A 27,876-nucleotide genomic window follows, 5' to 3' on the forward strand; every position below is an offset into this window, starting at 1 on the left:
ACCTCTTGTCATACAGAGTTGACAGTCCATTGCCTTCTGATCCTCATGGCACTTACTTGGAAGTTAACTAAGACTGCCTTATGTAAGAAGCACTAATTATAACCAAGAGTATTAAGTAATGGTCTAAGCTGGATTCTTCAGGACCATAGTGGAAGAAGCCCTTATCCGGCTCCGGGCGGTGCAGCCCTCCACAGAATCCAGGGGATGCGTCGGCCTGTTCGCTTCTGCTAGATGGCCCAATGGCGGATGTTTTTGAGCTTTGTGTCACCTTGGCACTGCAGACGCATGGTAGATGCGTGCTGCAGGTAGCCAGCGGTCACACTGCACTAATACTCTTACTTGCTACAGCCAATCTGTTGGGCTTGGGGACAAAATAAACTTTATAGAATTGTATAATGCAAGGAACATAATGTAATTCAAAAAGTGTGCGTTGAGCATCTTCTGTATTTTTACAATAAAAGAGCACACAGCAGGAGAGGGAGTCGAATCGGGGACTGGCAGGGTCTCAGTTTGGGGGAACAGACAAGAGGGCGTTAAGAGTTTCAGGTACAAGCTCTCCGGGCAAGCACGGGATAAAGGAATTACACATCTGCTGTCACCTAACACGGGTGGGGCAGGCGTACCCTTGAAGCCAGAAGGCTCCGCCCCAGGATCCAGGGCGCAGCGCGGAGAGCTCTGGCCCCGCCCTTCGCCCTGCACGTAGGGGCGGGCTCCGGGCGGGGCCGGCGGCACCGCCCAGACGTTCGCGCTTGCGCACTGCCGCTCGCCCCGCTTCTCGCCCGTGGTCCCGTACTCTCCCGGGCCCGAGCGGGACATGGTGCTGTCAGAATTGGCCGCGCGCCTCAACTGCGCGGAGTACAAGAACTGGGTGAAGGCGGGCCACTGCCTGCTGCTGCTGCGCGGCTGCCTGCAGGGCTTCGTCGCCCGCGAGGTGCTCGCCTTCCACCGCGGCTTGCTCGCCGCCGCCCCCAGCCTGGGCCCCCGCGCCGCCTGCCGCAGCGGCTCTCGGTGTAGCCCGCGCGCCCGCCAGGTGAGCCCCTGGCCCCCGCGTCCCCCGTCCCGGTCCCCGAGCGTAGGGTCCCGAGCCCTTCCTGGGGCGGGGCGGACCGCAACGCTCCGGGCTCACTTGCCCAAGACGCCGCCCCTCCCCCCCGGGCCCCTTCTTACCCCCGCCCCCTGTAGTTTCAGCCTCAGTGTCAGGTTTGCGCAGAGTGGAAACGGGAGATTTTGAAACACCACACCAACAGGAATGGAGACGTCCACTGGGGAAACTGCCGGCCGGGCCGCTGGCCCGTCGACGCCTGGGAGGTGGCCAAGGTAAGCACCTGCTCAGGAGGGTAGGAGGTGACCCACCAGGTAGCCGGTCACCTGGAGCGCGGAGCCGCATAAACAGATGCAAAGATGGAAAGAGAGGAATGGGTGTTTGATCTAGGGTCTAGTGTCCAGGCGGTTCAGAGCTGCTGTCTGGATCCGATCTAGCTTAGCGAAGTAGAAGCTTGCTTCTTTCTTCTAACAAGGCATTTAAGTTTGCTACCCCTGCTTGGACAGTTGTAGCAAAGATTTCAACAAGAGACGCTGACCCAAGATGTAGAGCGAGCATCATGAGCACAGGCCCAGAGGGAGAAACACATAAGGCGTTTTTGAGTGTAGGCTCCCTGAGTAGTTCATTTTGGCTGTAGGGTGCCATCAGGATGGCAGAGGAAGCCAAGGGAAGTTAGGGCTAAAACAGAAAGGACTTTAAGTGGCCAGGTAAGGAATAAAACTTTGGGGAGGTCGGGTGGAGTGGGCAGCCAGATAGAAGGCTTTTAGATCTTGCCACTCTGACTTGCCAGCTGGGCCAGTTGGGGATTTTTTTTTTTTTTTAATGTTTTCCAGAAGCCCAGTAAGGGGTAGGGCAAGGCAAAGTCACCTCCTAACACACATTAACTTTTGTAGTCCGTCTACATGCTGATTAGCAACAGGCACAGGGTTGGTGCCTTGGAAGCAGGGATCAGAGTCCCAGCTCTGCTGCTGTTGTGTGACCTTAGGCCAGCCTCTGTTCCCTAAACCTCAAAAATGAGGAAGTTGGACTTGATCAGTGGCCACAGACTCGTGGCTATCGTGGACCCATAAACCCACCGCATCTACACCCTCATCCCAATTTTTTTTGTTTTTGTTGTTGTTGCCACCATAGAATTGCCAGCTCTTACTTTTACCTACAAAAGAAAGAAACTTAAAATTCTGCCCTTTACTGTGACTGTCCCTCACCTGTTTGGTCTTCGTTGCTGCTTTCATACCCTTAGAATCCTCTCGAAGCCCATGTCCCCTGCCCATGCCCCTTTTTGCTGCTGTCACCCACAGACCTTCTAGTCCAACCCCGGTGTTTATGTTTTCCAACCACATCCTCCTTTTTTTCCTCCTTTCTCTGAACTTGCACGGCCCAGCGGCAACCCTGATGACACCATCACCTACTTGTGCTCAGGGGAAGAATCTCACAAGGGAACTGACTGGTTTCACTCTTAGTTCTTGATCCTGTGCCCCAGTGGTCTGGCCGCGGCTCTGTAGAGGGCTCCTGTTCCTGGGGACAGCTGTTGCTGTCTTTCCCTCGCCAAGCTCCGATTCCTCCACCCTCACTCCCAGCTGCTGACTCCATGCATTTTCCCTGCAGTTGATGCATGCCCCCACATACATGCTTCCTCATCTTTTTACCAGACCTGCGAACCTACCTCCACGTGCACCATCTTCTTCCTTCTGCCACAGAGGAGGAAGGGTGTCTCTCTTCTTACCACCTTGGCCCTCCACTTGTAGGTCGGACCGTATCCCCTCCCACCTGCCCACAGACTTTCAGGCCTCAGGTATCCACTCTGTCTCCCTCGCAGCTTATTCCCATCACCATACAGATAGCTTTAATATCGCCTCGGTTTATTCAGTTTTTTTTTTTTTTTTAAAGACAAGATTAAACACAGGGTTACTATATGACCTAGCAGTTCCACTTCTAGGTTTGTACCCAATGAAATGAAAATACACATCCGCACAAGAACCTGTGCTGCATGAGTGTTCATAGCAGCACTATTCATGACAGCCAAAAGGTGCAAACAACATAAATGTCCATCAGCCGATGAATGGATGAGCAAAATGTGGCCTGTCCATACAATGAGATGTCATTTAGCCATGAGAAGGAATGAACTGGGGAGCCTGGGTGGCTCAGTCGGTTGGGCGTCTGACTCTTGATTTCGGCTCAGGTGGTGATCTCAGGGTGCTGGGATCGAGCCCTGCATCCGGCTCTGAGCCCAGCAGGGAGTCTGCCTGGGATTCTCTCTCCCTCTCCCTCTGCCCCCCCTCTAAAATAAATAAAAATCTTAAAAAAAAAAAAAAAAAAGGAGGGCACCTGGGTGGCTCAGTTGGTGAAGCGGCTGCTTTTGTCTCAGGTCATGATCTCAGGGTCCTGGGATCAAGCCCCCATATCAGGCTCCCTGCTCAGCAGGAGTCTGCTTCTCCCTCTGCCCCTCCCCCTGCTCATGTTCTCGCTCTCTCAAATAAATAAAATCTTTAAAAAAAAAAGGGAATGAAGTACTAATACATGCTAGGACATTGGATGAACCTTGAAAACATTATGCTAAGTGAAAGAAGCCAGTCATATATTATATGATTCCATTTCTATGAAATATCCAGAATGGGCAGATCTATAGAGACAGAGATGAGTGGTTGCCAGGGCCTGGGGCTAAGAGGGAGATAATAGCTAATGGAGGTAGAGAGCTTCTTTTTGGGGTGATGAACATGTTCTAAAATCGACTGGTGATGGTGGCAGAACCCTGTGAATATACTCAAAACTACTGAACTGTACATTTTTTTTTACTGAGGTATAACTGACATATAACATTGTATCAGTTTTAGATGTACATCATAAAGGTTTGATATGAGTATGTATTGAGAAATGATGCCACATCACTATACATAGTTACAAAAAGTTTTTTTCTTGTGATGAGAATTTTTAAGATCTGTTTCAGCAGCTTTCAAATATGCAATACAGTATTATTAACTATAGTCACTGTGCTGTACATTACATCCCCAGGACTTACGTATTTTGTAATTGGAAGTTTGTACCTTTCGACTCCCTTCACCCATTTTGCCCACCCCCACCTCTGACAACCAGTGATCTGTTCTCAGTATCTATGAGCTTGAGGTTTTGTTTCATTTTGTTTTAGATTCCACAGAGAAGTGAGATCATACAGTATTTGTCTTTCTCTGTTTGACTTGTTTCACCGAACACAGTGCCCTCAAGATACATTCGCTTTGTCCCAAAGAACTGTATGCTTCAGGGGTGCCTGGGTGGCTCAGTCAGTTAAGCGTCTGCCTTCGGCTCAGGTCATGATCCCAGGGTCCTGGGATCGAGTCCCACATGGGGCTCCCTGCTCAGCGGGGAGTCTGCTTCTCCCTCTGCCCCTCCCCCTGCTCATACGCACACGCTCTCTCTCTCTCTCTCAAATAAATAAAATCTTAAAAAAAAAAAACTGTATGCTTCAAAGGGGTGAATTATATGGTATGTAGATTATATCTCAATAAAGCCGTTTTAAAAAAAAACCCTTGAATAAATATTTGGAAAATAAAATTTAAACAGAAAGAAAAGCTTCCCTTGAGCCATTCCCTCCAGCTCTCTCCCCATTTCTGTATCTGCCTCCCATACCCATACCCAGTGGAGCTTCTCAGAAAGGGTTTTATGCCTGCTTTCTCTTCCTCAGCTGTCGGTGACTCTTCAACCCATTCCAGCCTGGCTTCTGCCCCTGCCAGCCCACCGCGTCTGTCGTGTTGGGCATGCGTGACCTTCAGTTCTCCAGCCTTCTCTTCCTTCCTCTCAGGCATTTGGCATGACTGGCCCCTCTTCTTGAAACACCCGTGGCTTTGTGACGTCATTATCCCCACACGGGCTCCTCCTCTTCAGCCTCCTTCCCGTCTTCGGCCGGCCTTTCTCAGGCCTCTTCTGTCCCCCTCTTCTGCTCTGGCCACACTGCTCCGGCCCGTGGAATTGACCATTAAATACTACACTCATGCTGATGGCTCCCCAATTTGTCCCTCCAGTCCTGCCCTCTCTTCTGAGCTCCAGGTGCCCCTCTCCAGGTGCGTGCTCCACCCCTTTCCTTATTCCCGCCTGGGCACTTTTGAGTTTATTTCTCAAGCAGGATTCATCATCTCTACTCCCCAAACCCACGGCTGTGCCCCAGCAGCCACGACCTACAACCACCCTCGCTTCATCTCTCCTGCTCACCGCCCCCACTTTTGAGTTTATTTCTCAAGCAGTATTCATCATCTCTACTCCCCAAACCCACGGCTGTGCCCCAGCAGCCACGACCTACAACCACCCTCGCTTCATCTCTCCTGCTCACCGCCCCCTTGTTTACACCTGCAAACCAGTTTTGGATTCCTTCTCTCTGCCTCCTGCCTGGCCTCTGGTGACAGCCTCCCACCCGGCCACCTGTGCCGCTGCTCTGGTTGCCTCTGGTCGCTTCTGGTCGGTTCTCCACACAGCAGGATGTGTGGTCTTCAAGGGGGAATTAGATTTAGTTTTAAGTTAGCTTCCCTTGCGTAAAACCCTTGGCTGGCTTCCTGATGTCCTTTTTTAAAAATTTTTTTTCTTAAGATTTTATTTATTTATTTGACAGAGACACAGAGAGAGAGAGAGAGAGGGAACACAAGCAGGGGGAGTGGGAGAGGGAGAAGCAGGCTTCCCAAAGAGCAGGGAGCCAGATGCGGGGCTTGATCCCAGGACCACCTGAGCCAAAGGCAGACGCTTAACAACTGAGCCACCCAAGTGCCCCCTGATGTCCTTAGAATAAACTCCAAACTCCTTTCCAGGGCCAGTAAGGCCCAGCGTGATCTGGCCCCTGTTTGTTTCTGCAGCCTCATCTCCTCCTACTCACTGAAGAGGCAGGAGAGGGTAATGGGACCCAGTAACATACGTTTCCCACTGCTGTGCGTTTGACATCTGGAACACAGTGGCACATGATACCATTTTAAGAAACTCCTTTCCGTGGCAAGGAGGCAGCAGAGCCTCCCTGTCGGCTTCTAGTTCGGAAGAAAGGGAATAATTGCGAGAATGAAATGTGAGTGTGGAAAAAACAGGTCTATATTGGTGAGAAAAGGCCAGGTGCAGGACATACCTTGTCATGGAAAAGAAAAACTATGCCTGGTTTTGCGGCACCTAAGACCCCTCTAACTTTGGGATCATCCTCCCAGCAGGAGCTGAAGTAAATTTTTTTTCCTTCAGTTTCGTTGCACTAGTTTGGCTGTGATACAGGAGTTAACTTGTGTGTTAACATCATAGCATCCATGGGCGCCTGGGTGGCTCAGTCGGTTGGGCCTCCGATTCTTGATTTTGGCTCAGGTCATGATCTCGGGGTCATTTGATTGAACCCCGCGTCGGGCTCCGTGCTCAGTGCTGAGTCTGCTTGGGATTCTCTCTCTCCCTCTCCTTCTGCCCCTCCCCCTGCTGGTGTGCTCTCTCTAAATAAATAAGTAAATAAAATTTTTTAAAAAAAATCATAGCATGCATCATAGACTTTCAGAGGCTCAGCATGTCCGTGGTTGTTAAGACATAGAAAGAGTGATGGTACTGGCTACTGTACCTTCTGATACGGGCCATTCATGCTTACAAAGTTCTTTTTTTTTAAGATTTTATTTATTTGAGAGAGAGTGCACAAGAGAGCACGAGGGGGTGGGGCAGAGGGAGAGGGAGAAGCAGACGCCCCGCTGAGCAGGGAACCCGATATGGGACTCGATCTGAGGACCCTGAGATCATGACCTGAGCCAAAGGCAGACGCCCAACCGACTGAGCCCCCCAGGTGCCCCTACAAAGTTCTTTTTAATTATGAGAGGCTCCAGCGGAGGATTCCACCGCTGTGAGGAACGTAGCCCTGACTCTCCTTGGGGTGTGTGAGCCCTGACCACAGCCCCTTTTGGAATACCATTACAAGCAGCACTGTAGGGAGCATTGTGGATGCTTGCCTGCTGAGGTGTGTTTCTTTTCAAGGGAACAGGTCTCTTTAGAATTCTTATTGCAAGCAATCTTCATATGTCATCTTTTCTAGTCCCTTGGCAGGAATGTACTGGTGAGCTTCCGAGCTTGGTAAAGTTTTTGCATTCAGGTGTAAATTTGGGACTATTTCAGGAAAGAAACATACCCAAGCCTTGTGACACCATTTTGGGGGTCCCTGCCTTAAAATCCTACAAAAGGCAAGATCATGCTAGAACAAGGCCCTTCTGATATATTGAGCATCTCAAACCCTAGGATTCATCTGTAACTCCTGGGGAGGTCATGCTCACCTTGCACCATCAACATAATAATTGCCAACATTTACGGCCTATTGGTTTACCATGTGCCAGGCACCGTGCAAGTGCATCCCCAGCATTAACTCATTTAATTCTCACGATGTCCTTCGAGGTGGATGAGGACACTTATCCTCTACTTACTGATGAGGAATCTGAGGGTAAGTAACTTGCCCAGGGTCACACAGTTGGCAAGTGGCAGACCTGGGATTTGAACCCAGCTGTGTCACACTGCAAAGCCCAGGCTCTTAACTTTATGCTACCACACGAACTTGCTCGAGTCATCTTTATTTTTTTTAAAAAGATTTTATTTATTTATTTGAGAACGCACAAGCAGGGGGAGCAGCAGAGGCAGAGGGAGAAGCAGGCTCCCTGTGGAGCAGGGAGCCCGACACGGGGCTCCATCCCGGGACCCTGGGATCATGACCTGAGCCGAAGGCAGATGCTTAACGACTGAGCCACCCAGGCGCCCCTTGCTTAAGTCATCTTTAAAGTGCCCATTTGGGAGTAACTATTATTTTTAAATTTCAAATCTTCTCCACAACTCAGCCACTGAAACTTCAGTGCTTCCTACCCGTGCGGCCTGCTTCTACACCATTAGGAAAGGACAGGAAACCAGTCCTGTTGAGTGTTTAAGTATTTCCGATAGCAGAGGGGACAGGCAGAGCAGCCCTTCAGTTACGACCCTTGGCCAAGGCTTAGCTCTGACACCAGTTCCGGAACTTACATTTTGGACTCACAAGGCTCGACCTCGAAACCTCAGTAAGAGAATTTCAGTCATCATTTGGGAAGCGGGCAAATGACACCTGCCCCTCTAGCTCCTAGGGTTGGAGGAGACTCAGGTGTCCCTTGTGCGTCCCCTACCGTAGGCCTTCATGCCCCGAGGACTGGCAGACAAAACCAGCCCCGAGGAATGTGATGCCGTTGCTCTTTTAAGTCTCATCAATTCCTGCGATCACTTCACGGTTGATCGAAAGAAAGTCACAGAGGTAAGAGCCGGCGGATTTAAAACCATACAGTGAGGGTCAGTCGGGTCAGTACTGTGAAGACCAGCTGAGAGACGCACCCTGTGGTGCCAAAGCAGCCGTGCATACATAGCACACAGGCTGGCCCCAAAACAGTGGTGTGCAAGGAATGTTAAGCTTTGGTTCAAGGTTGGCGTCACTAAGTGGGCTAGCGGGACTCACGGTGCACGCGCCTTCTATATGTCCGAGAAGCCCCATGCAAATGCAGGCGGGAGATTGACCCCTTAGTTCTCCCTCACTGAGGTTTCCCAGCACCTTGATCTTATACTGTTTGCTACTAAAATAGATAAATCACAAATTTCTCTTCCCTGGTATGCCATAAACAGAAGCAAAGTAATCTTCTATATTAAAAAAAAAAAAAAAATAGAAAAGCAGTGCATCACTCTGTCCATCATATGCCAGCATCTGAATCCTGACCTTCTGCATCTCTTTGGCTAGACAATTGCAAGACCAAGGTACACAGAACTGAAGGAAATATAAACACTAATGGACAATGTCAGAATAGATCACGATGCTTGTCAGATTTCCTCTGGGGGATTTAGACTTTCTCTGTTTCACCAGAGAACAGCTCTTGCACATTTATTACTCTGAGAGTCATCAGAGAGAGTATATAACATATCTGGATTATATATAACATGCAGAGAAAATGCATGTGTATTTTACTGGCATGGCAGCAGCTGAAAGGACTGAGAATCTTGCTTGGTATCAGCAGAGGCAAAAACTGTCACAGTACCAAGTTGACCCCTTTTAACCAAGAATGTCAAAGACTTTATGTGAATTATATATTAATATATGAGACATGGGGCGCCTGGGTGGCTCAGTCGGTTAAACGTCCGACTCTTGATTTCGGCTCAGGTCTTTGTCTTGGGGTCGTGAGTTCAAGCCCCATGATATATATTTAACCCCTTGACCCAGCTTCCTGGAGCTCCAACAATATTTAAAGGATTTTTGTATTGTCTGCTTCAGCCTTTGGGTGTACCGAGAGCCAGAAACCAATACTCTTGCTCTTTAGCAGGTGGTTTTAAGTTAAGAGATTTGAGGGATTGTGTAAGAGTTAACCAGCCAGTCACAAGATTTCAAGAGCTAACAGTAGTTGTAGGCTTGATTGTATTTCTTATTCCAATGACTCCCAAGTAGCAAGCGGTCGAACATCCCCTCAAGCCCTGGTAGCACCTATAGGCCACGCTTGTGCATTTTGTAATTAACAAAGCCTTTCTGCAGTTTTTCTTTTCTTTTTTTTATTCCATTTGACATATGTCATGTGGCATAGCTCTTTTTTTTAAAGATTTTATTTATTTGAGAGGAAGAGAGAGAGAGAACGAGTACAAGCAGGGGGAGCGGCAGGGAGAGGGAGAAGCAGACCCCCCCCTACTGAGCAGGGAGCCCGGTGTGGGGCTCGATCCCAGGACCCCGGGATCATGACCTGAGCCCAAGCAGACACTTAACCAACTGAGCCACCCAGGCGCCTCTGTAATTTTTCTTCAGAACTACAAAATCTCTGTTTATCCCGTCATTTGACTTTGAAACCTTCTATCCTCTTTGGCCTTTCGGTAGGTGATTAAGTGTCGTAACGAAATCATGCATTCTTCAGAGATGAAAGTGTCTTCTCTGTGGCTTCGAGATTTTCAGATGAAGATCCAAAATTTCCTGAATGAATTCAAGAATATTCCAGAGATTGTGGCAACATACACCAGAATAGAACAGGTAAAAATCAGATTTAACAGTTCTGGCATAAAGAATTAAGGGGGAAAAGACAACTGCAGCCACTCATTAAAAGTTGAAGTTTGTTAGATTTAAATGAAATTTTAGAATGTAAGCAGGGGGGAAAATGTTGATATGAAATCCATAATTGTGCTGGGCTTGAGAAGCTTTTCTGTGGCCATAGGATGTTGCTAAAGTGGATCCAGTCAAAGGTGTTTAGTTACAAGTTCTTTGAGCAACCCAGTGGAGCATCTTTTCCATTCCATCATTCACACATCTGTTCGGTAATCCAACAGCTGCTGACATCTGACTGGGCTGTTCACATCCCCGCCGAAGATCAGCGAGATGGGTGTGAATATGAAACAGGAGTTTACCTGAGTGAGAGCCAAGTCAACGAAATAGAAATGGAATTACTAAAGGAAAAACTTCGAGAGATCTATCTTCAAGCACAAGAACAAGACGTGTTGCCTGAAGAGGTAAAAAAAAAAAAAAAAAGAAAAGAAAAAGGTATCATATGCTTTATGTGAGTAAACAAAACAAAGAAAGGCGTCAGGGAGGAAGAGTCGCTCATTTTAACAGACTGCCAGCTATGTTTCTGATTGAGAAGTCAGATCGTTTCCAGAAATGAGTATGCTTTTGGCACAGACCAATATTACCTCTCCACAAATATTTTCACTCAATCAGCAAACAGTTGAGTGCCTAATGTGTGCACAGAGTGGACCAACGTGGTAAGGGCTACAGCAGGATTCCAAACAAAGGCTCAGGAGGTTCTCGGCAGGTCAGGGGGGATTGCAAAAAAAAGACTTTGCCGAGAAGATGCCGTTGAGCCAGGACTAGCAGAATCACACAAGCGTGTGGCAAACTGGCAAGAACAGAAGGCTGTTGTTGGCCGAAGGAGCAGCACTTGCAGAGGTATGAAAGAATAGCGGGGCCGGAGCAGTGACAAGGCAAGCGTAGGAGGGAGGGTCCCGTGAGCTTGGAGCCGTGTTTTGAAAGGTTTGCTATGCTGCTCCAAGGGGCTTGGGCCTTGTTCCCAAAAAGCAGTGGGGAGCCAACAGGTGTTTTTAAGCAAGAAAGAGTAAATCGAATCGATCCGATGTGGCTTTTAGAAAGTTAACTCATGGTAGTTGGAGGCTGGAAACTAGCAGGAGACTAGCAAGAGGCTGTCACAGCCGTGTGAGAATGGAAAAAGGATAGAAACTAGAGGTGCAGCGGAGGGGCCGGATTCTGCAGGCATTACTTGGGCAGAGCTGGTGGCTCTTAGTGGCTGCTTAGATTACTTGGAGTGCGGCATGGGGCTGGAAGAACATGGGGAAGGAGGGGTTAAAGGATCAACAAGGTTTCCAGCTTAGGACACAGGCAGGCTGATGATGGTCTTAAGTCCTGCTAGGGAATACAGGACAAATGAATCCCCTTTGTTACATGCAAGGTATAAAAAAAGCAAACAGTAGTAGAATTGTATTCTAGTAAAGTTCATTCATGATTTTATTTATTTGGGTCCTTTCTCTTTTCTTTCTGATAAGTCTGGCCAGGGGTTTATCAATCTTATTAATTCTTTCAAAGAAACAGCTCCTAGTGTCATTGATCTGTTCTACTGTTCTTTTGGTTTCTATTTCATTGATTTCTGCTCTGATCTTTATTATTTATCTTCTCCTGCTGGGTTTAGGCTTTATTTGCTGTTTTTTCTCCAGCTCCTTTAGGTGTAGGGTTAGGTTGTATATTTGAGACCTTTCTTGTTTCTTGAAAAAGGCTTGTATTGCTATATACTTCCCTCTTAGGACCGCCTTTGCTGCATCCCAAAGATTTTGAACAATTATGTTTTCATTTTCATTTGTTTCCATGAATTTTTTAAATTCTTCTTTAATTTCCTGGTTGACCCATTCATTCTTTAGTAGGATGCTCTTTAGCCTCCATGTATTTGAGTTCTTTCCGACTTTCCTCTTGTGATTGAGTTCCAGTTTCAAAGCATTGTGGTCCAAAAATATGCAGGGAATGATCCCAATCTTTTGGTACCAGTTGACACCTGATTTGTGTCCCAGGATGTGATCTATTCTGGAGAATGTTCCATGTGCACTAGAGAACATGTGTATTCTGTTGCTTTGGGATGGAATGTTCTGAATATATTTCTGAAGTCCATCTGGCCCAGTCTGTCATTTAAAGCCCTTATTTCCTTGTTGATCTTTAGCTTACATGATCTGTCCATTTCAGTGAGGGGAGTATTAAAGTCCTCTACTATTACTGTTGATGTGTTTCTTTGCCTTTGTTATTAATTGGCTTGTATAATTGGCTGCTCCCATGTTAGGGGCATAAATATTTACAATTGTTAGATCTTCTTGTTGGATAGACCCTTTAAGTACGATATAGTGTCCTTCCTCATCTCTTATTACAGTCTTTGGTTTAAAATCTAATTTGTCTGATATAAGGATTGCCACCCAACTTTCTTTTGATGTCCATTAGCGTGGTAAATGGTTTTCCACCCCCTCACTTTCAATCTGGGGGTGTCTTTGGGTCTAAAATGAGTCTCTTGCAGACAGCATATCGATGGGTCTTACTTTTTAATCCAATCTGATAGCCTGTGTCTTTTGATTGGGGCATTTAGCCCATTTACATTCAGGGTAACTACTGAAGGATATGAATTTAGTGCCATTGTATTGCCTGTAAGGTGACTGTTACTGTATATTGTCTGTGTTCCTTTCTGGTCTTTGTTACTTTTAGGCTCTCTCTTTGCTTAGAGGACCCCTTTCAATATTTCTTGTAGGGCTGGTTTGGTGTTCACAGATTCTTTTAGTTTTTGTTTGTTCTGGAAGCTTTTTGTCTCTCCTATTTTCAATGACAGCCTAGCTGGATATAGTATTCTTGGCTCGTATTTTTCTCGTTTAGTACCCTGAATATATCATGCCAGTCCTTTTTGGCCTGCCAGGTCTCTATGGATAGGTCTGCTGCCAATCTAATGTTTCTGCTGTTATAAGTTATAGACCTCTTGTCCCAAGCTGCTTTCAGGATTTTCTCTTTGTCTCTGAGATTTGTAAGTTTTACTATTAGATGTTGGGGTGTTGACCTATTTTTATTGATTTTGAGGGGGGTTCTCTGTGCCTCCTGGATTTTAATGCCTGTTTCCTTCCCCAAAGTAGGGAAATTCTCTGCAATAATTTCCTCCAATATACCTTCTGCCCCCCTCTCTCTTTCTTCTTCTTCTGGGATCCCAATTATTCTAATATTGTTTCGTCTTATGGTATCACTTATGTCTCGAATTCTGCCCTCGTGATCCAGTAGTTGTTTATTTCTCTTTCTCCCAGCTTCTTTATTCTATATCATTTTGTCTTCTATATCACTAATTCTCTCTTCTGTCTCATTTATCCTAGCAGTTAGAGCCTCCATTTTTGATTGCCCCTCATTAATAGCCTTTATGATTTTGACTTGGTTAGATTTTAGTTCTTTTATTTCTCCAGAAAGGGATTCTCTTGTGTCTTCTATGCTTTTTTCAAGCCCAGCTAGTATCTTTATAATCGTCATTCTGAACTCTAGTTCTGACATCTTACTAATGTCCATATTGATTAGGTCCCTGGCAGTTGGTACTGCCTCTTGTTATTTTTTTTTGAGGTGAGTTTTTCCATTTTGTCATTTTGTCCAGAGAAGAATAGATGAATGAGAGAATAAGATGCTAAAAGGGTAACAACAACCCCAGAAAAATATACACTAAACAAATCATAGGAGACCCAAAACCAGGGGGAAAAGAAAAGAAAAAAAAGAATATGATCAGACAGGTGAATAGAACAGGGGCACACACTAGATTTGGGGTGTATTTTGGTCTGTTAGAAGAAACTGCCTCTCAAAATTTTAAAGAAAAAAGTACACACAAAAATAAGGGTAAATATGAAGGAATGGAATATGACTGTAAAAATGAAAATTAAAAAAGATTTTAAAAAAGGAATTGATAAGAAGTTGCTTAAAAATTTTTTTTAAAAAATTAAAAAATTAAAAAAAAAAAAGAGAGAATGTGATCAGGCCGGTGAATAGAACAGAGCCATACACTAGATTTAGGGTATATTTTGGTCTGTTAGAAGGAACTGCGTCCCAAAATTTTAAAGAAACAAAAACTTATATATATACAAAAATAAGGGTAAATACGATGAAGGGATGTAATATGACTGTAAAAATGAAAATTAAAAAAGATTTTAAAAAGGAATTCATAAGATGTTGGTTGAAAAGGAAAGAAGAAATATTCAACTAAAAAAATAGAAAAAGAAAAAAAGAAAGAAAATTTTAAAAATTAACTTTGAAAGACTAAAGCATCATGGGAAAAAAGCCCCCCTAGTGCTGGGGTTTTGTAGTTCTCGTTGATCGGTAAACTTGGTCTTGGCTGGCTGTTCTCACTGATCTTCTGGGGGAGGGGCCTGTTGCCGTGGTTCCCAAATGTCTTTGCCGGAGGCGGAATTGCCCCGCCCTTGCCAGTCTGGGCTAAGTAATCTGCTCAGATTTGCTCTCCAGAGCTTTTGTTCCCAGCAAGCTTTCCGCAGGGCTTTGGAGGCCGAGAGTGAAAATGGCGGCCTCACAATCTCCGCTCCGGAGGAGCCAAGAACTCGGGGCCCTGCTCCTCAGTGAGCCCCAGAGAAAAGCAGTCAGTCACTCCTGTCTCCCCGGTCTCCGGCCGTACTCCGTGCTCACCCGGCCTGTGACCGAGCGTTTCTGTCTCTGGCACCCGACCCCGTGTGGAGTCTCCAAACCCAGCAGATCCCTGTGGTGCTCTCCTGCGCCGCTCCTCCCAGGGGAGGAAGGTGAGTCTCCCTGGATCTGCCACTTGTTGGGTCCCTGCTGGAGGAGCAGTGCCCGACTGTGCCCCGGATCACGGTTTATGACAACCCAGAGCTGAGAGCCCGCGCCTCAGCTCCGTCTCTGCAGCCGGCCTCCCCGCTCCGATCCCTGGGAGCTCTGCCGCACTCAGGCACCCCCGGTCTTTCTGTGACCCCGAGGGTCCTGAGACCACACTGTCCCGCGAGGGTTCCACCCCCCGCTTAGCCACCAGAGTGACGTCCCTCAGCGGAGCCGACTTCTAAAAGTTCCGATTTTGTGCTCCGCGGCTCTGTCACTTGCCAGAAGCGGCCGACAGAGGCCCCCTCCCCCGCCATCTATCCTCCTGAATATCGCCTCGGATTCACTTCTCCGCACGTCCTACCTTCCAGAAAGTGGTCGCTTTTCTGTTCAGAGAGTTGTGCTATTCTTTTCTTCGATCTCCAGTTGAGTTCATAGGTGTTCAGAATGGTTTGATTTGATTTGATAGAATGGTTTGATCCCTATCTAGCTGAATTCCTGGGACCAGACGAAATTTAGGTCTCCTACTCCTCCAACATCTTGGACCAACCCCTTCTCTAGTAAAGTTCAGACATATTCCAGTACTTGCTGGATTAGAGTTCTAGATCACTAGGAAATCTTGGGCGAATCATTTTACCTCTCCATTCTACCTTGTCTCCAAGGAAAGTAGTTTTGCTGGTTACCTCTTTAAACAGTGTTTATTTAATACAACATGTGTGTTTCATTCATTAAGCCATGCCCCTCACTGCTCCATAGGCCTCTGTTAACCATTTTGACCTTGACCTAGCTGCTTCATTCAACTTGGTGAGCTCCTTTAGCAGAACTGAGAACCACTGGTTTTTGGATGCTCCCACCCCAGCACACCATAGGCGTTTACAGTGATGAAAAAGATGGTTGTGTCTTCTATTCTTTAAATCCGTGTGTTTTATCTGACTTTATTTTAAAATACCATTAGAACCAGCCCCAGTTTTGTTTCTGCTGCTTCCATCAGAAGCCGTGTGGAACAGGGGCACCTGGGTGGCTCAGTTGGTTAAGCGTCTGCCTTCGGCTCGGGTCATGATCCCAGGGTCCTGGGATTGGGCCCTACATTGGGCTCCCTGCTTGGCGGGGAGTCTGCTTCTCCCTCTCCCTCTACACCTCCCCCCTGCTCGTGCTCTCTCGCTGTCTCTCTCACACACTCTCTCAAATAAATAAATAAAATCTTAAAAAAAAAAAAAAGGCCGCGTGGAACAGAAGACACAACCAGGTCAGGCTTAAGGCCCCAGAGGTGTCAGTAGCTCCGTCTTCTCTCTTGAGGGAGGTGTAGTTCTTTTTTCTGTTTGTGTAACAAACAACAAAATGCATCCATAGCGGCGCACTCAAGCCAGGAGTCTATGTAAGTTAGAAGCTGTCAGGGAACCTGGCAGGGACCAGATCCCCCAGCTTTCCATGCGAGGCAGCAACCGCAAGGACAGGTGCTGACAGACTCCAGGCCACATGGCTGGCGAGTGAGGGCTGGCCCCGGGGGTCTCGCTGCTCTGGTCCTGTGCCTTTCCGCATGCAGCCCTGCAGCTCCTGTCTCACCAAGGAGCTAGCTACTGTAAATTTTGAACCCTCATTATCTCTGTTTCACAGACAGGAAATTGGGGTGAGTGGGCTTGTCCTCTGGGTCCCCGGAGTCTCTAGATAGAACTGATAAATTCTCATTTTTCATGCTTTCTGTTCAGTAGGCCATGGCATCTCTCTTGATATTTCAATTGATCAAAATGTAAGTTAGGATTGACTAGCATGTTATCGCGAAGAAGTTGAAGGTTGGCTTTCCACAACGTGTGGAACTGCTCTCTTTTGAAAGTTCGGTACCATATATGGGCATCCATGTTCTTTAGCGTTAGTCTCCAAAGTCAGAGGATTTAATAAAGCAAATTTCAGTGAATCTAAAGTGCCATCAACTGTAAGACACCATGAATCCAGTTACTTCTAAGAAAGAAACAAACAAAAAACACCACTGCAGATTTATTGTAAGACACTATCAACGGTAAGGTGCCTTCTCATCTGAGATGCTAAAAGATGAAGAACCAGGCATCCAGGAATTTAGAAACACCATGCTTATAGTAGGTGTTTGTGAAAACAGCATGGCTAACATTGGAAAGCCACGTTGAGAAGAAATGGTTCGTGGTGGTAATTTACGGTGCCAGTTTCTGGCAGCGCATCACAGAGCATAGGGGTGCCAGGGACCACATAGCAAACAGAGCTCATCACCTCCATCCTGTTCTGTTCAGGTGACGAGCCTCAGTGATATCTCGCATTATGAAAAGGGGTTCCCATTAAAATACACTCTGCCTGTAGAACTGTGATTGTGAAATGCATTCTGCTCCAGAGCCACGTGGGAGCAGCAGCTGCTCAGGCCCCCTGGGACATGTGTGGACTGTGTCCACCACGGGCCCATCCGCAGCAGGCTCCGGCCGCCGCCCAAGACCCCTCCATGTCGCCCTGCCAGCCCTCAGTGCTCTGTTAGGATCCAGTGGATTTAACCATTCAGCTAAAGCACGGCAAGTGCAGTAAGGGGCTGAAAAACATGTAAGGAATTTGTGCATTCTTTAAAATCATTACTGATTTCTTAAACCCTGGTGAGGGAACTGTCTCACCCCTGGGAACCTTGAGCAGCAGAGGCAGGGACAGAACGTACCTGCAGCAGTCGGGGAAAGGGTCGAAATGACCTTTCATTTATTACATTTCAGAAATAGTTACAGAGCCTGTGCCAAAGACCCCTGTAGGGGGAGACAGTCAACAGTCAACGTAGTAAGTAAATGACGCTCGTTAGCATTAGAAGAAGTGCTATGTGGAGCACGGTGTGGGGGATCAGGAGTTAGCAGAGGGGGGCCGAGTAGCAGGTTGTGTTCTGGTGGTCAGGGGGGCCTCGTGGAGGATTAGCCAGGCGCATATCTGGAGGAAGGGCCTTCAGGCAGGGAGCACAGCAGGTTGAGCAGGGCAGCTGGTGTGGGGGTAGAGAAAGAAAAGTGGGTGAGGACGATAGAGAAAGGAAGGTGGAGGAAGCAAGTCCTTGTGACCCGTGAGCTACTGGAAGGGCGGAGGCTCTTCCTCCTGACATGGCAGCCGTAGGACGGGAGCGGGGAGACCCAGGAGGAGACTGCTGCCCGTACCAGGTTCAGACCAGGGTGGAAGTGGAGACATAGGGTGGTGAGAAGGGGCACAGAGACACGTGCAAGACAAGCCCAAGAGTTTGGGAGAATGGAGGCGCTAAGCCTCTTTTGCCTGGAGCAGTGCATGGCTCGTAATAGACTAGCTCTGGATAAATATTTGTGGAATGAACATAGAAAGCAAGGGATATACCGGACATAACGCTAAGCACTTGGAGTAGATTATTTCTAGTCCTCATGAGAATCCTAGGTGGTGTTGGTATCACCATCTTTCATTTGCATACGTGCAAGGAAGCTCAGAGAGATCGGGTGTCTGGCCCAGAGTTACACAGCTGGTTAAGTGGTAAAGCTGGGCTTCAAAATCCAAGTCTGTCTGACTACATTCCATAAGTTTTCTAGTACTTTCAGTTTTTCCACCTCTATTTCCTCTTCTCCCTTTACCTATAAATGTGCATAAGTCTTCCCCATTCTTAATTTAAAAAATTTGTTTTGACTGTGTCAAACTGGATTTTTACTTTGTTCCCATGTGTTCATTTTGAATTTTGTACCTGTACACTTACTACTATTAAACATATGAATATTTTATAAATATTTAATAGTAATAAGTGTATACATATATGTAATAGTAATAAATGTGCAGGTACAAATGCCAAGTGAAAGGGCTTCATGTTATTTTATTTTTTTTTAAGATTTTATTTATTTATTTGAAAGAGAGAGCGAGCATGAGCAGTGGGGAGGGGCAGAGGGAGAGGGAAGGAGAGAATCTCAAGCAAGACTCCCCACTGAGAGCAGAGCCCATCAAGGGGCTCAATCCCACAACCCTGAGCTCATGATCTGAACCAAAATCAAGAGTCAGCTGCCCAACTGAATGAGCCACCCAGGTGCCCCTTGTTTTTATATATACATATATATGTATGCAAATATGTGTGTACATACACATATAGAGATAGAGATAGATATATAGCCCTTTCCTACAAATGTAGGAGGTTTTAAAGCAAAAAAGAATTTTTAAAATTGTTTCCATCTTTATTGAGATGTAATTGACATTGCATAAGTTTAGGGTGTACGGCATGATGAGTCGACCTACATATATTGTGAAATGATCACCACAGTAAGTTTAATTAACATCCATCAGCTCATCTAGGTACAAAAAAAAAAAATCTTTTAAGAGATGCGACCACTTGGGATTTACTGTCTTAACAACTGTGTATCACAAGCAGTGTTAGCTGTAGTCATCCTGTTGTACGTTCCATACCTAGTACTTACTTATCTTATAACTAAAGTTTGTACCTTTTGACCACCTTCTTCCCATTCCTCCTCCGCCTACCCTCTGCCTCTGGTAACCACAAGTCTGATCTCTTCTTCTATGACTTTGTTTTGGGGGGCTTTTTTTTTTTTTTTTTAAGATTCCACATATAAATGAGATCATACAGTATTTGTCTTTCTCTGACTTCTTTCACTTAGCATAATGCCCTCAAGGTCCACACACATTATCACAAATGGCGGAATTTCCTTCTTGTAGATGGCTGAATATCTCATTGTATATATATACCACGCCTATTACCCATTCATCTATCAGTGGTTGCTTAGGTTGTCTCCATGTCTTGGCTATTATAAATAATGCTGCGTATGAACACAGGGGTGCAGATAATCTCTTTGACCTAGTGCTTTCATTTCCTTTAGATATGTTCCCAGACGTGGAACTGCTGGATCATAGGGTAGCTCTATTTTTAATTTTTTGAGGAACCTCCATACTGTTCTCCATACTGGCTGCACTAATTTACATCCCCACCAACAGCTCACAGGGGTTCCGTTTCCTCCACATCCTCTCCAACGTTCGTTATCTCTTGTCTTTTTGATGATGGCCATTCTAACAGGCATGTGGTGAGATCTCATTATGGTTTTGATTTGTGTTTCCCTAATGATGAGCGATGTCAAGCACCTTTTCATGTATCTGTTGGCCAATCATACATCTTCTTTGGAAAAATGTCTATTCAGGTCCTTTGTCCATTTTTTAATTGGATTATTTGGAGGTTTTTGGCTGTTCAGTTGTACGAGTTCTTTATCTCTTTTGGATATTAGCCCTTAAAAGCAAAAAAATTTGGGATGCCTGGGTGGCTCAGTCGGTTGAGCTCAGGTCATGATCTCAGGGTCCTGGGATCGAGTCCCGCGTCAGGCTTCTTGCTCAGTGGCAAGCCTGCTTCTCCCTCTGCCTGCGACTCCCCGTACTTGTGTTCACTCTCTCTCTCTATCAAATAAATAAATAAATCTTTTTTTAAAAAAAAATAAGCAAAAAAATTGGAGGAGACAAACACCCCCTTGTGTGGTCCCAAAACCATCTATTGGCGGACACATGAGCAGGAGCCGGTCTCGGACCTAGTAAGTTTTCCATCTGAATTACAAGCCTGCTGTAAAATGATCTAAGCCGTACATTGTATGGTTTCCTCTTGCAGATCTTAAATCGACTGCAAGTGGTGAAAGAATTTCTGAGAAGCAACAAGGATCTTAGAAATGGTCTTACAGAAGATCTGCAGAAGCTAGACAGCCTCCATCTACAGCAGCAAAAACCAGATTCCGAGGAACCTGGGGCCCAGAAACCTGAAGGGAAGGCCTGAGGTAAGTTTCCGCATATGAAGATAAGTAAGGACTGAATAACCTCATCACCTTGATGCTTGTTCTCTTATATAAGGCCATGATGAACACACAATTTAGTCTAACCTGAAGTTTCCCTGTGTCCTTATTATTTGAAAGAAAGGACACTGAGCTTTGTGCTCTAATTGATGGTTCTCACATCTGTGAAATAATTCAACATAATCTCCCTGTCAGCTTTGTTTAGTCCAATATACCTGAAGTCACTGGTCTAGTCTTAAGTAAATCAACTTTCTAACTTAATCAAAGGCCTGTCAACCCTAAAACGATGCCACTGATGCCTAGCTCTTAGCAACTTGTTCATTTCCATAAGAAAAACTTGTTAAAATGACTGTCTCTGATGTTTCACGGTTTTCCCTTCAAATAAAGAAAATTAGGTTTTAGGGTGCCCTTTGACAAAAATCAGGCGTGTTATGTGAAGGTCAGTACGGCTTCAAACTCAGCTCTTCTTTTCTATGCAAAAGGAAACACCAGAGTACCCCGCCCAAACAAAAAGGAATTTTTGTTGTCTTTCCTGGACTTCCTTTGACTCTTTGGGAATATATATTTTTTTTAATATTCATAAGCTTGGTGTCATGTTATCTGTAACCGCCCAAAAAATATTAGATATTGCTGTGTCAAAACTTGCTAGCATCCAGGGGTTTTTTTGTTTTATTTGTTTGTTTTGATTTTGGGGCCTTGAGGTTTGGGGTTTTTGTTTTTGTTTTGTTTTGCTATTCAGAAGGTGAGATTCTTTTCTGGTCCTAAACTTAAAGGTGCCTCACACAGTAAGGTCTGTGTTTGGCCCGGCCTGTGTGAAGGGTCACACAGAGTTCTCTGCCCCCCGGCACCCAAGCCCTCTCCCCACACCCATTCCTGAAAGTCTCATTTACGAGGATGCCCAAGGGGTGGGCTGTGATATAAATGTTGAGATATAAATCCTTCCTTTTTGGAAGAAGGCAAGAAAACAAATCCCCTGAAAGGCCATTTCCTAGCCTTTTCCAGTTAGTACAGAACTGTTGCTCCCCGTTTCTGGGAGGCCGGGGCAGGAGGGCGAGGAGGTGGGCCCAGGCTGGTCAGGGGGCACCGGAGAGCACAGTGACTTGACTGACCAAAGCAGGCAGAGGGCCCAAGCCAGCATCACAGATGGGGACGTCGGGGAAGGCTCCGCAGTTGCTGGCTTGTGTGTGGTGCTCCTGGGAAAAGTCACCTCCCGTGGCCATCGCAGCTCTTTCTGGTCAGTTCTAGATATTCCGAGTGCCGAGCACAGGGCCCAGCCCTCGTGTGCTCTGTGGCTATTTGTTGACAGAAGGATCCACCGACAATTTATTCTTACACATGAATGTGTGTCATACTGTTAAACTAAGCCTGGTCCTTTGTTAATGAGATTTAAGGATGAAATGTCACCATTCTTATGGAAATTCAGAGGCATCAGTCTCTTTGCACAGATTGACAAATTCATTTGTGACTGCCTCTATTGCTTTACCCCAAGAGTCTTCCACTTCTGACTTTGTCCTGTTTGTTTCCTCAACTGCAGAACCCCTGTCCAGTCGTTTGCAGTGGTCCAGGGGATCAGCCTCACCCTCCCCTCCATCTGCTCCTTTTCAAAGCCAGCAGCACTTAACTGGGCCAGGTCACCTCTGGACCTTCGGGGACAGAAGTGCCACCTGCCCCGCTCCCTGGAGGAAGTGCTTCCACTCTAAGCCCAAAGGAAACCATCCTTCACTTGTCCAGCTGCCCATCAAGGACGTGGTCTGTAGACACTGGGCAGGGGGTGGGGGTATATTTGGTATGTTTTTACATTAAAATGCACGTATGTAATGCTGTAAACCCCGGATGAATGCAAATGTGCCTGTAACTATTTGGTCTTGAATCGTACATTTTCTTTGTCCGTTCACTTCACGCCGTTCCTTCAGAAGACTTCCATAGTAAAGTAAGAATCTTCATTCATCTCGCAACTATGCCCAAACTAAGAAATTTGCCGAGACGTTTCCCAGCTTCTAGATGTAAGGTATATCTAGAAGGCGGGATCCAATTAAATCTTGATTCACTAACCAAGTTAAGACCTGATTTCTAGCTTTAGGAACTTGTGGTTATGAACACTTTCGTTTCATCCCCCCTGTATCCAGTTAGCTTCTCCTTCTCTCTCCAACATTTATCAAGTGTCCGCCACAGCCGGGCGCTGAAATGGATGCAGATGTGAGGATTTATAAGATGTGGACAATGGTATACATGCCATCATCTCTGGATTTATTGTCTGCTCTGATAAATGAAAGATACTGTGCAGAAAACATTATACTGGCAACAATTTAATTACCTTGAAATCGAAGAAAGGGAAGACATGTCCAGAGAGGGCTTTAAAGCAAATGGAGTGTGCACGGGGACGTCAACCTGTGGGCCTCTCCTCTACGGATCTGTGCACGTGGCACAGGATGTGCACACAAGGGTGCTCATAGCAGCGCTGGCCGCCGGGCATCAAGAGACGACTGGGTAAATCCCAGCGCATCCATGCCACAGAGCATTATGCAGCTGTAAAGAAGAATGTCGTAATGCTGCAATGCAGTAGTATGGAATGCTCTCTAACACACACGAAACGTAAAAGCAGAATGTTTAACAACGCATGGCATGCTGTAAAACTATTTGTCTTTTTCAGTAAAAGGTCTGGAAAGTTGTGTGCCTTTCCCAGCCTCCTTTGCTGGGTTACCTCTGGGAGAGGAATTCGGGTCGAGGGGGTTGGTTAGCAGAAATCTGGCTTTTCTGTTTTGGGCCTCATCCCATATGAAATTTGTGCAACAAACACGTGCTCCTGGTATTTTGAAAGTTCTTAATTACAGTTTGTTCATTTCAAGACAAGAGACATGAACAATACAAATTCAAACTATAAGACTTAACATGTCACATTTCCTGGAATAGGTTGTAGCCTCCCATTTTTGTAGGTGTCAGCTCCACCTCCAGGGGCACTTGGGAGGCGTCAGGGTCCAGAGAAGCCCAGGAAGTGGTCTCTTTTCCACACAGGGCTGTTTTGTCTCCGAGGGCCTGGTTTTCATTCAGCAATATGATTTACTCTCTCCGCCTCTCCCTGCGACACAATATGTGGAAAGAATAAGAGGAGAAAAAGTTTCGGCATTAGGGTTGCAAAGGTAAGGCAGTTCTTTGCATTTTAGCCTGTGCTTTGCCAGGGAACTCAGAGGACCTAAGGAGAAGGACGTTACTTATAAAACTCAGTATAAAACACGAATTCTGGGGCACCTGGGTGGCTCAGTCATTGGGCGTCTGCCTTCGGCTCAGGTCATGAGCCCAGGGTCCTGGGATCGAGCCCCACGTCGGGCTCCCTGCTCCGTAGGAAGCCTGCTTCTCCCTCTCCCACTCCCCCTGCTTGTGTTCCCTCTCTTGCTGTCTCTCTGTCAAATAAAATCTTAAAATAAATAAATAAATAAATAAAAATAAAAAATAAAACACGAATTCTGGGTAATAACAAAAGTGTGTCAGTAACAAAAACTTCTGGAAAAATAGCTCTGCCAATTCAAAATGTTATTGGCTTCATAAAGTAGCAGAAGAGATCTGTGAACAGGTTAAACTGCCAAGGCCAGAAAGGATTGTGTTTGAGAGTTTGGGGAGATTATGAAGTGATTGTTACCCTAATGACTTGAAAGGCTCATTTTTATTAAAGTATTAATCACTTATATGGCTTTAAACATGAATATCCTAGGCAACAAAGGGTTAGACCTCTTGGGTGGGCATACTACAAATTAGATCCTGTAAGTGGAGCATTGCCTGAGAGTTGGAGGCATTGGAATCTTTTGGATTTTTTTTCTAATCATTTTGCCCTCTAAATTATAAATGTAGAGTGATAGGGAATTATCAGTAGGGATTATTACCTACTTTTCCCTTACCAGGTTAATTAGAAACCTACCTGCCTTTGATTGAAATATACTCAAATTACAAAATACATGTTGTAAGACAGATCTAAAAATATATTAATTTCTATTCACATAGTGAAGGGAAAAATTCAAGTTTTAATAAAAACCTTGATAAAAGGTTATGGCTCATTTCAAAACTTTAAGAACTGGTTTTTATTATTACATTATAGTCTGAACTATCTAAAATATGAAAATACTATCTTCCAGAGACTTCTTTCCCTCTTCTCAAACCCATGCTTCATGATATATGCATGTTAGTTATGACCACAAAACTGTAAACTGAGCATTTTGTGACGTCTTGGGGGAAGGTGGGTGATGACTTGACATGCTTTATTACTTTCTACTGAGTTTCAGAAAGGCATGAGAATTTTTATTTCAGAACCATATGTGGTAGCCAGCCTCCAAGATGGCCCCCCAAAGATCCCTGCCTCCTGGTATTCCCATCCTTGTATTTTCCTCCCACAATGTACTGGGGTTGGTTCATGTGGCCAATAGGACACAGCTGAGTGATGGTATGTCACTTCCCAGATGATGCTATAGAAGACTGGCTTCCATCTTGGGCTTTCTCTCTCTTGGAACACTTGGAGGGAAGCCCTGTCGTGAGCAGCCCTGTGGCTCCCGTGCCAAGGGATTGCAACCTGCAAACAACTGTGTGAGTGAGCTTACCGCAGGCAAGTCCAGAGACTGCAGCCCCAGCGGACAGCTGAAACCCTGAGCCAGAAGCACCCCGCTAAGCCACTCCCAGATTCCTGACCCTCAAATTGTGTGAGATAGTATTTGTTGTTTTACACTAAGTTTTGGGGTGACTTATTCCATGGGAATAGATAACTAATACACAGTAGTTTTCCAGAGTTTTTCTCCCCCGTATGCAGAATGTAAAATGCAGAAACTGCCTACAAAGAGGACTACTGCTTAGGTGCCATAGAAGATAAGGGGAGGGGCGCCTGGGTGGCTCAGTCGTTAAGCATCTGCTTTTGGCTCAGGTCACGATCCCCCGACCCTGGGATCGAGCCCCACATCAGGCTCCCTGCTGGGCAGGAAGCCTGCTTCTCCCTCTCCCACTCCCCCTGCTTGTGTTCCTGCTCTCGCTATCTCTCTCTGTGTCAAATAAATAAAATCTTAAAAAAAAAAAAAAAAAGATAAAGGGGAATCTTCCAGAGTTCCACTAACGTTGTGCCTGTCTTATCCAAGACCTGATTGTCTTCAGAACCTTTCAGAGAGTTGTGTTCAATTTCTTTGCATTTGAAATCTTTTTTTTTTTTTTAAAGATTTGTTTTAGAGATAGAGTGAGTGAGCGTGGGGAGGGGCAAAGGGAGAGGAAGAGAGAAACTTTAGCAGACTCCTTGCTGAGCTTGGAGCCCGGTGAGGGACTGACTCTATCTTAAGACCCTGAGATCACAACCTGAGCCCAAACTAAGTCAGATGCTTAACCAACTGCGCCACCCAGGGGCCCCTCTTTGCATTCAAAATCTTTAACAAAAGCAGGGTTTAAGCACTCTTCACCCAATAAACCACTCTAGAACTTCCTGCATCCTTCAGAGGCAGGAAATCTGGGGTCAAATCCTAGAGGGTAGCCTCTGCTGCAGAGACAATGGCCTTACACCCACAGCCCCACCCTTCTCTTTCCCCACCTCATGCAACCTGGTTTAAGACAAGTCCTTAGCACCCATAGGATTCCTAGGGGGACACTGTGGGCTAATAATGTTGACCACTGACCCTTACCCCCAACCCTAGCTAGCATTCAACACAGGGCAATAGGCTTACCAGTTTTACCAACTGCCATTTCCCAAATTTTTAGGCATGAAGAAAAGAGGAAAGGATTGTGATTTTGTCGTTTTTATTTTGTTTACCTAGAATCCAGGGTTGACAGCAACTAACCTCAGACTTATTTATCCTGTTTCCATGGTAGATTCTATAATTGCTGTCCAATCACCAAGAGATTCTAGGTTCTCTTAATAAGTACTTTTTAAAAGCCTAAACTGGTTTTTCACTGAATTCATTTAAACCCACTTAGAAGTATTTCCCTCAGTAGCAATAACCCCCAACTTATTTTTGCTGTGAAGAGATTAATGCCCGTACCAAGTTTTAAAAATCATTTATGCTACCAAGCAGCGTTATTTGGCCTGGACACCCGAAACAAGGAACAAAACACCATCTCAGAGCACTTTTCATTCGGTTTTCCTCCCCCTGTAAAAAACTAACCCTCCAGGTGAGGGTCCCATGAAGAGGAAGACCAGCCAATCTACCCTCACCCAAAGAACATTTTATTTCCAGATCACGAAATAAACAACACTCAACACTTTCTGTTCTGTGCTATTTTCTACTTTTTATTAACCAAACTGCAGGTTTCAATCGGACTCGCACTGTTTTATTAGAGTCAAAACCAAACTTCCCTGGTGTCTTCTTCAGGGAGAACAGTTCAGTGCTTGCAAGCTGCAAAGATTCGATCGGGCCCTCTCAGCCACGTTTCGGGGACCACGGGTTGGTGCAGGCGGCTGCCTAGCAGGAATCGTCATCCTCAAAGCAGCAAACAGCCACAGAATCGCTGGTGGGACCGGTGGTGGCGGCCTCGGTGGCGGCCTCGGTGGCGGCGATATCAGCAGCCGGCGCGGCGTCCCCGCCGTAGTGGTGATTCAGGTAGCGGCTCAGCTGCACACTCTGCGCCACCACGTTGGTGCTGTGGCACGCCAACAGCAACAAGTTTCGAGGCTGTACTCGATAGGCGAAACGCATGAAGGCCATCGAGTAGAAGATGAGCGCTGTTGTCATACGGCCACTGATGATGTCAGGCGGTTCGTTCATGTCCTTAAAGGCAGCCACCGGTAGGCCGCAGTTGGCCACAGGACCCCAGAAGTGCGTGCTGGTCAGGTATTCCCGGAACTCCTTGGTCTTCATGTAGTCCATCGCCCTCCGCCACAGTGCCGCCACCATCGCCATGATGGCCGAGCCGTGAGAGCACCAACGAAATAACAGCCAGCCCCCGATGACGTAGGACGCAGAGCCTACCCCGCGCAGCGTGGGCCTGTGACCTCGCGCCTTCGCGTGGCTGCCAGAAAGTGCTCCACACTGCACGTGTGGATGTCGTGCGTGCCTGTGGGCGCGGGAGGTATAGCCACGCCCCCGCGCCTTTGCGTGACTGCCGTAAAGTGTGTCGGACAGGCACGTGCCGCTGTCAAGGACGCCTTTGGGGGCAAGAGGCGTGGCTTCACCCTCACGCCTGAGCAGGATAGCCGTAAAGTGTGCAGAGCACGAATGCTCTCCTGTGTGCGTGCGTGTCTATTTCTCTGGCAAGGGTGAGACCACAGCCTTGTCCTTCGCTCGCCATTGGGCTGTGACCACCGTAAAACTCTCAGGGCT

At 46.3% G+C, this 27,876-nt stretch overlaps 2 protein-coding genes across 3 annotated transcripts; one reads left to right on the top strand and one right to left on the bottom strand.

Annotated features, from left to right (window-relative positions):
• Positions 1-744: 744 nt before the first annotated feature.
• Positions 745-23,279, top strand: CXHXorf38 (chromosome X CXorf38 homolog). Of its 2 annotated transcripts, XM_078065029.1 has the most exons (7): positions 745-1,030; positions 1,183-1,317; positions 8,169-8,288; positions 9,879-10,028; positions 10,322-10,501; positions 20,425-20,587; positions 22,137-23,279. In XM_078065029.1, exons 1-6 carry the CDS (start codon positions 815-817, stop codon positions 20,584-20,586), a joined length of 963 nt encoding a protein of 320 aa, XP_077921155.1. In that variant the 5' UTR covers positions 745-814; the 3' UTR covers position 20,587; positions 22,137-23,279. The 2 variants fall into 2 exon arrangements, with proteins under 2 accessions (XP_077921155.1, XP_077921154.1); XM_078065028.1 differs by lacking the exon at positions 8,169-8,288.
• Positions 23,280-27,018: 3,739 nt separating this feature from the next.
• MPC1L (mitochondrial pyruvate carrier 1 like) lies at positions 27,019-27,458 on the bottom strand. The gene has a single exon (XM_036103660.2). It carries the CDS (start codon positions 27,454-27,456, stop codon positions 27,019-27,021), a length of 438 nt encoding a protein of 145 aa, XP_035959553.2. The 5' UTR covers positions 27,457-27,458.
• Positions 27,459-27,876: the final 418 nt, after the last annotated feature.

This window comes from Halichoerus grypus, chromosome X (genome assembly GCF_964656455.1).
Source record: "Halichoerus grypus chromosome X, mHalGry1.hap1.1, whole genome shotgun sequence".
Taxonomy (NCBI): Eukaryota; Metazoa; Chordata; class Mammalia; order Carnivora; family Phocidae; genus Halichoerus; species Halichoerus grypus.

Coding starts and splice junctions, on each gene's coding strand:
- MPC1L (XM_036103660.2), bottom strand. CDS start 27,456: ATGGCGATGGTGGCGGCACTGTGGCGGAGGGCGATGGACTACATGAAG.
- CXHXorf38 (XM_078065029.1), top strand. CDS start 815: ATGGTGCTGTCAGAATTGGCCGCGCGCCTCAACTGCGCGGAGTACAAG. Junction 1,318..8,168: donor ACGCCTGGGAGGTGGCCAAG/GTAAGCACCTGC, acceptor CCCCTACCGTAG/GCCTTCATGCCCCGAGGACT. Junction 10,029..10,321: donor CATACACCAGAATAGAACAG/GTAAAAATCAGA, acceptor GTAATCCAACAG/CTGCTGACATCTGACTGGGC.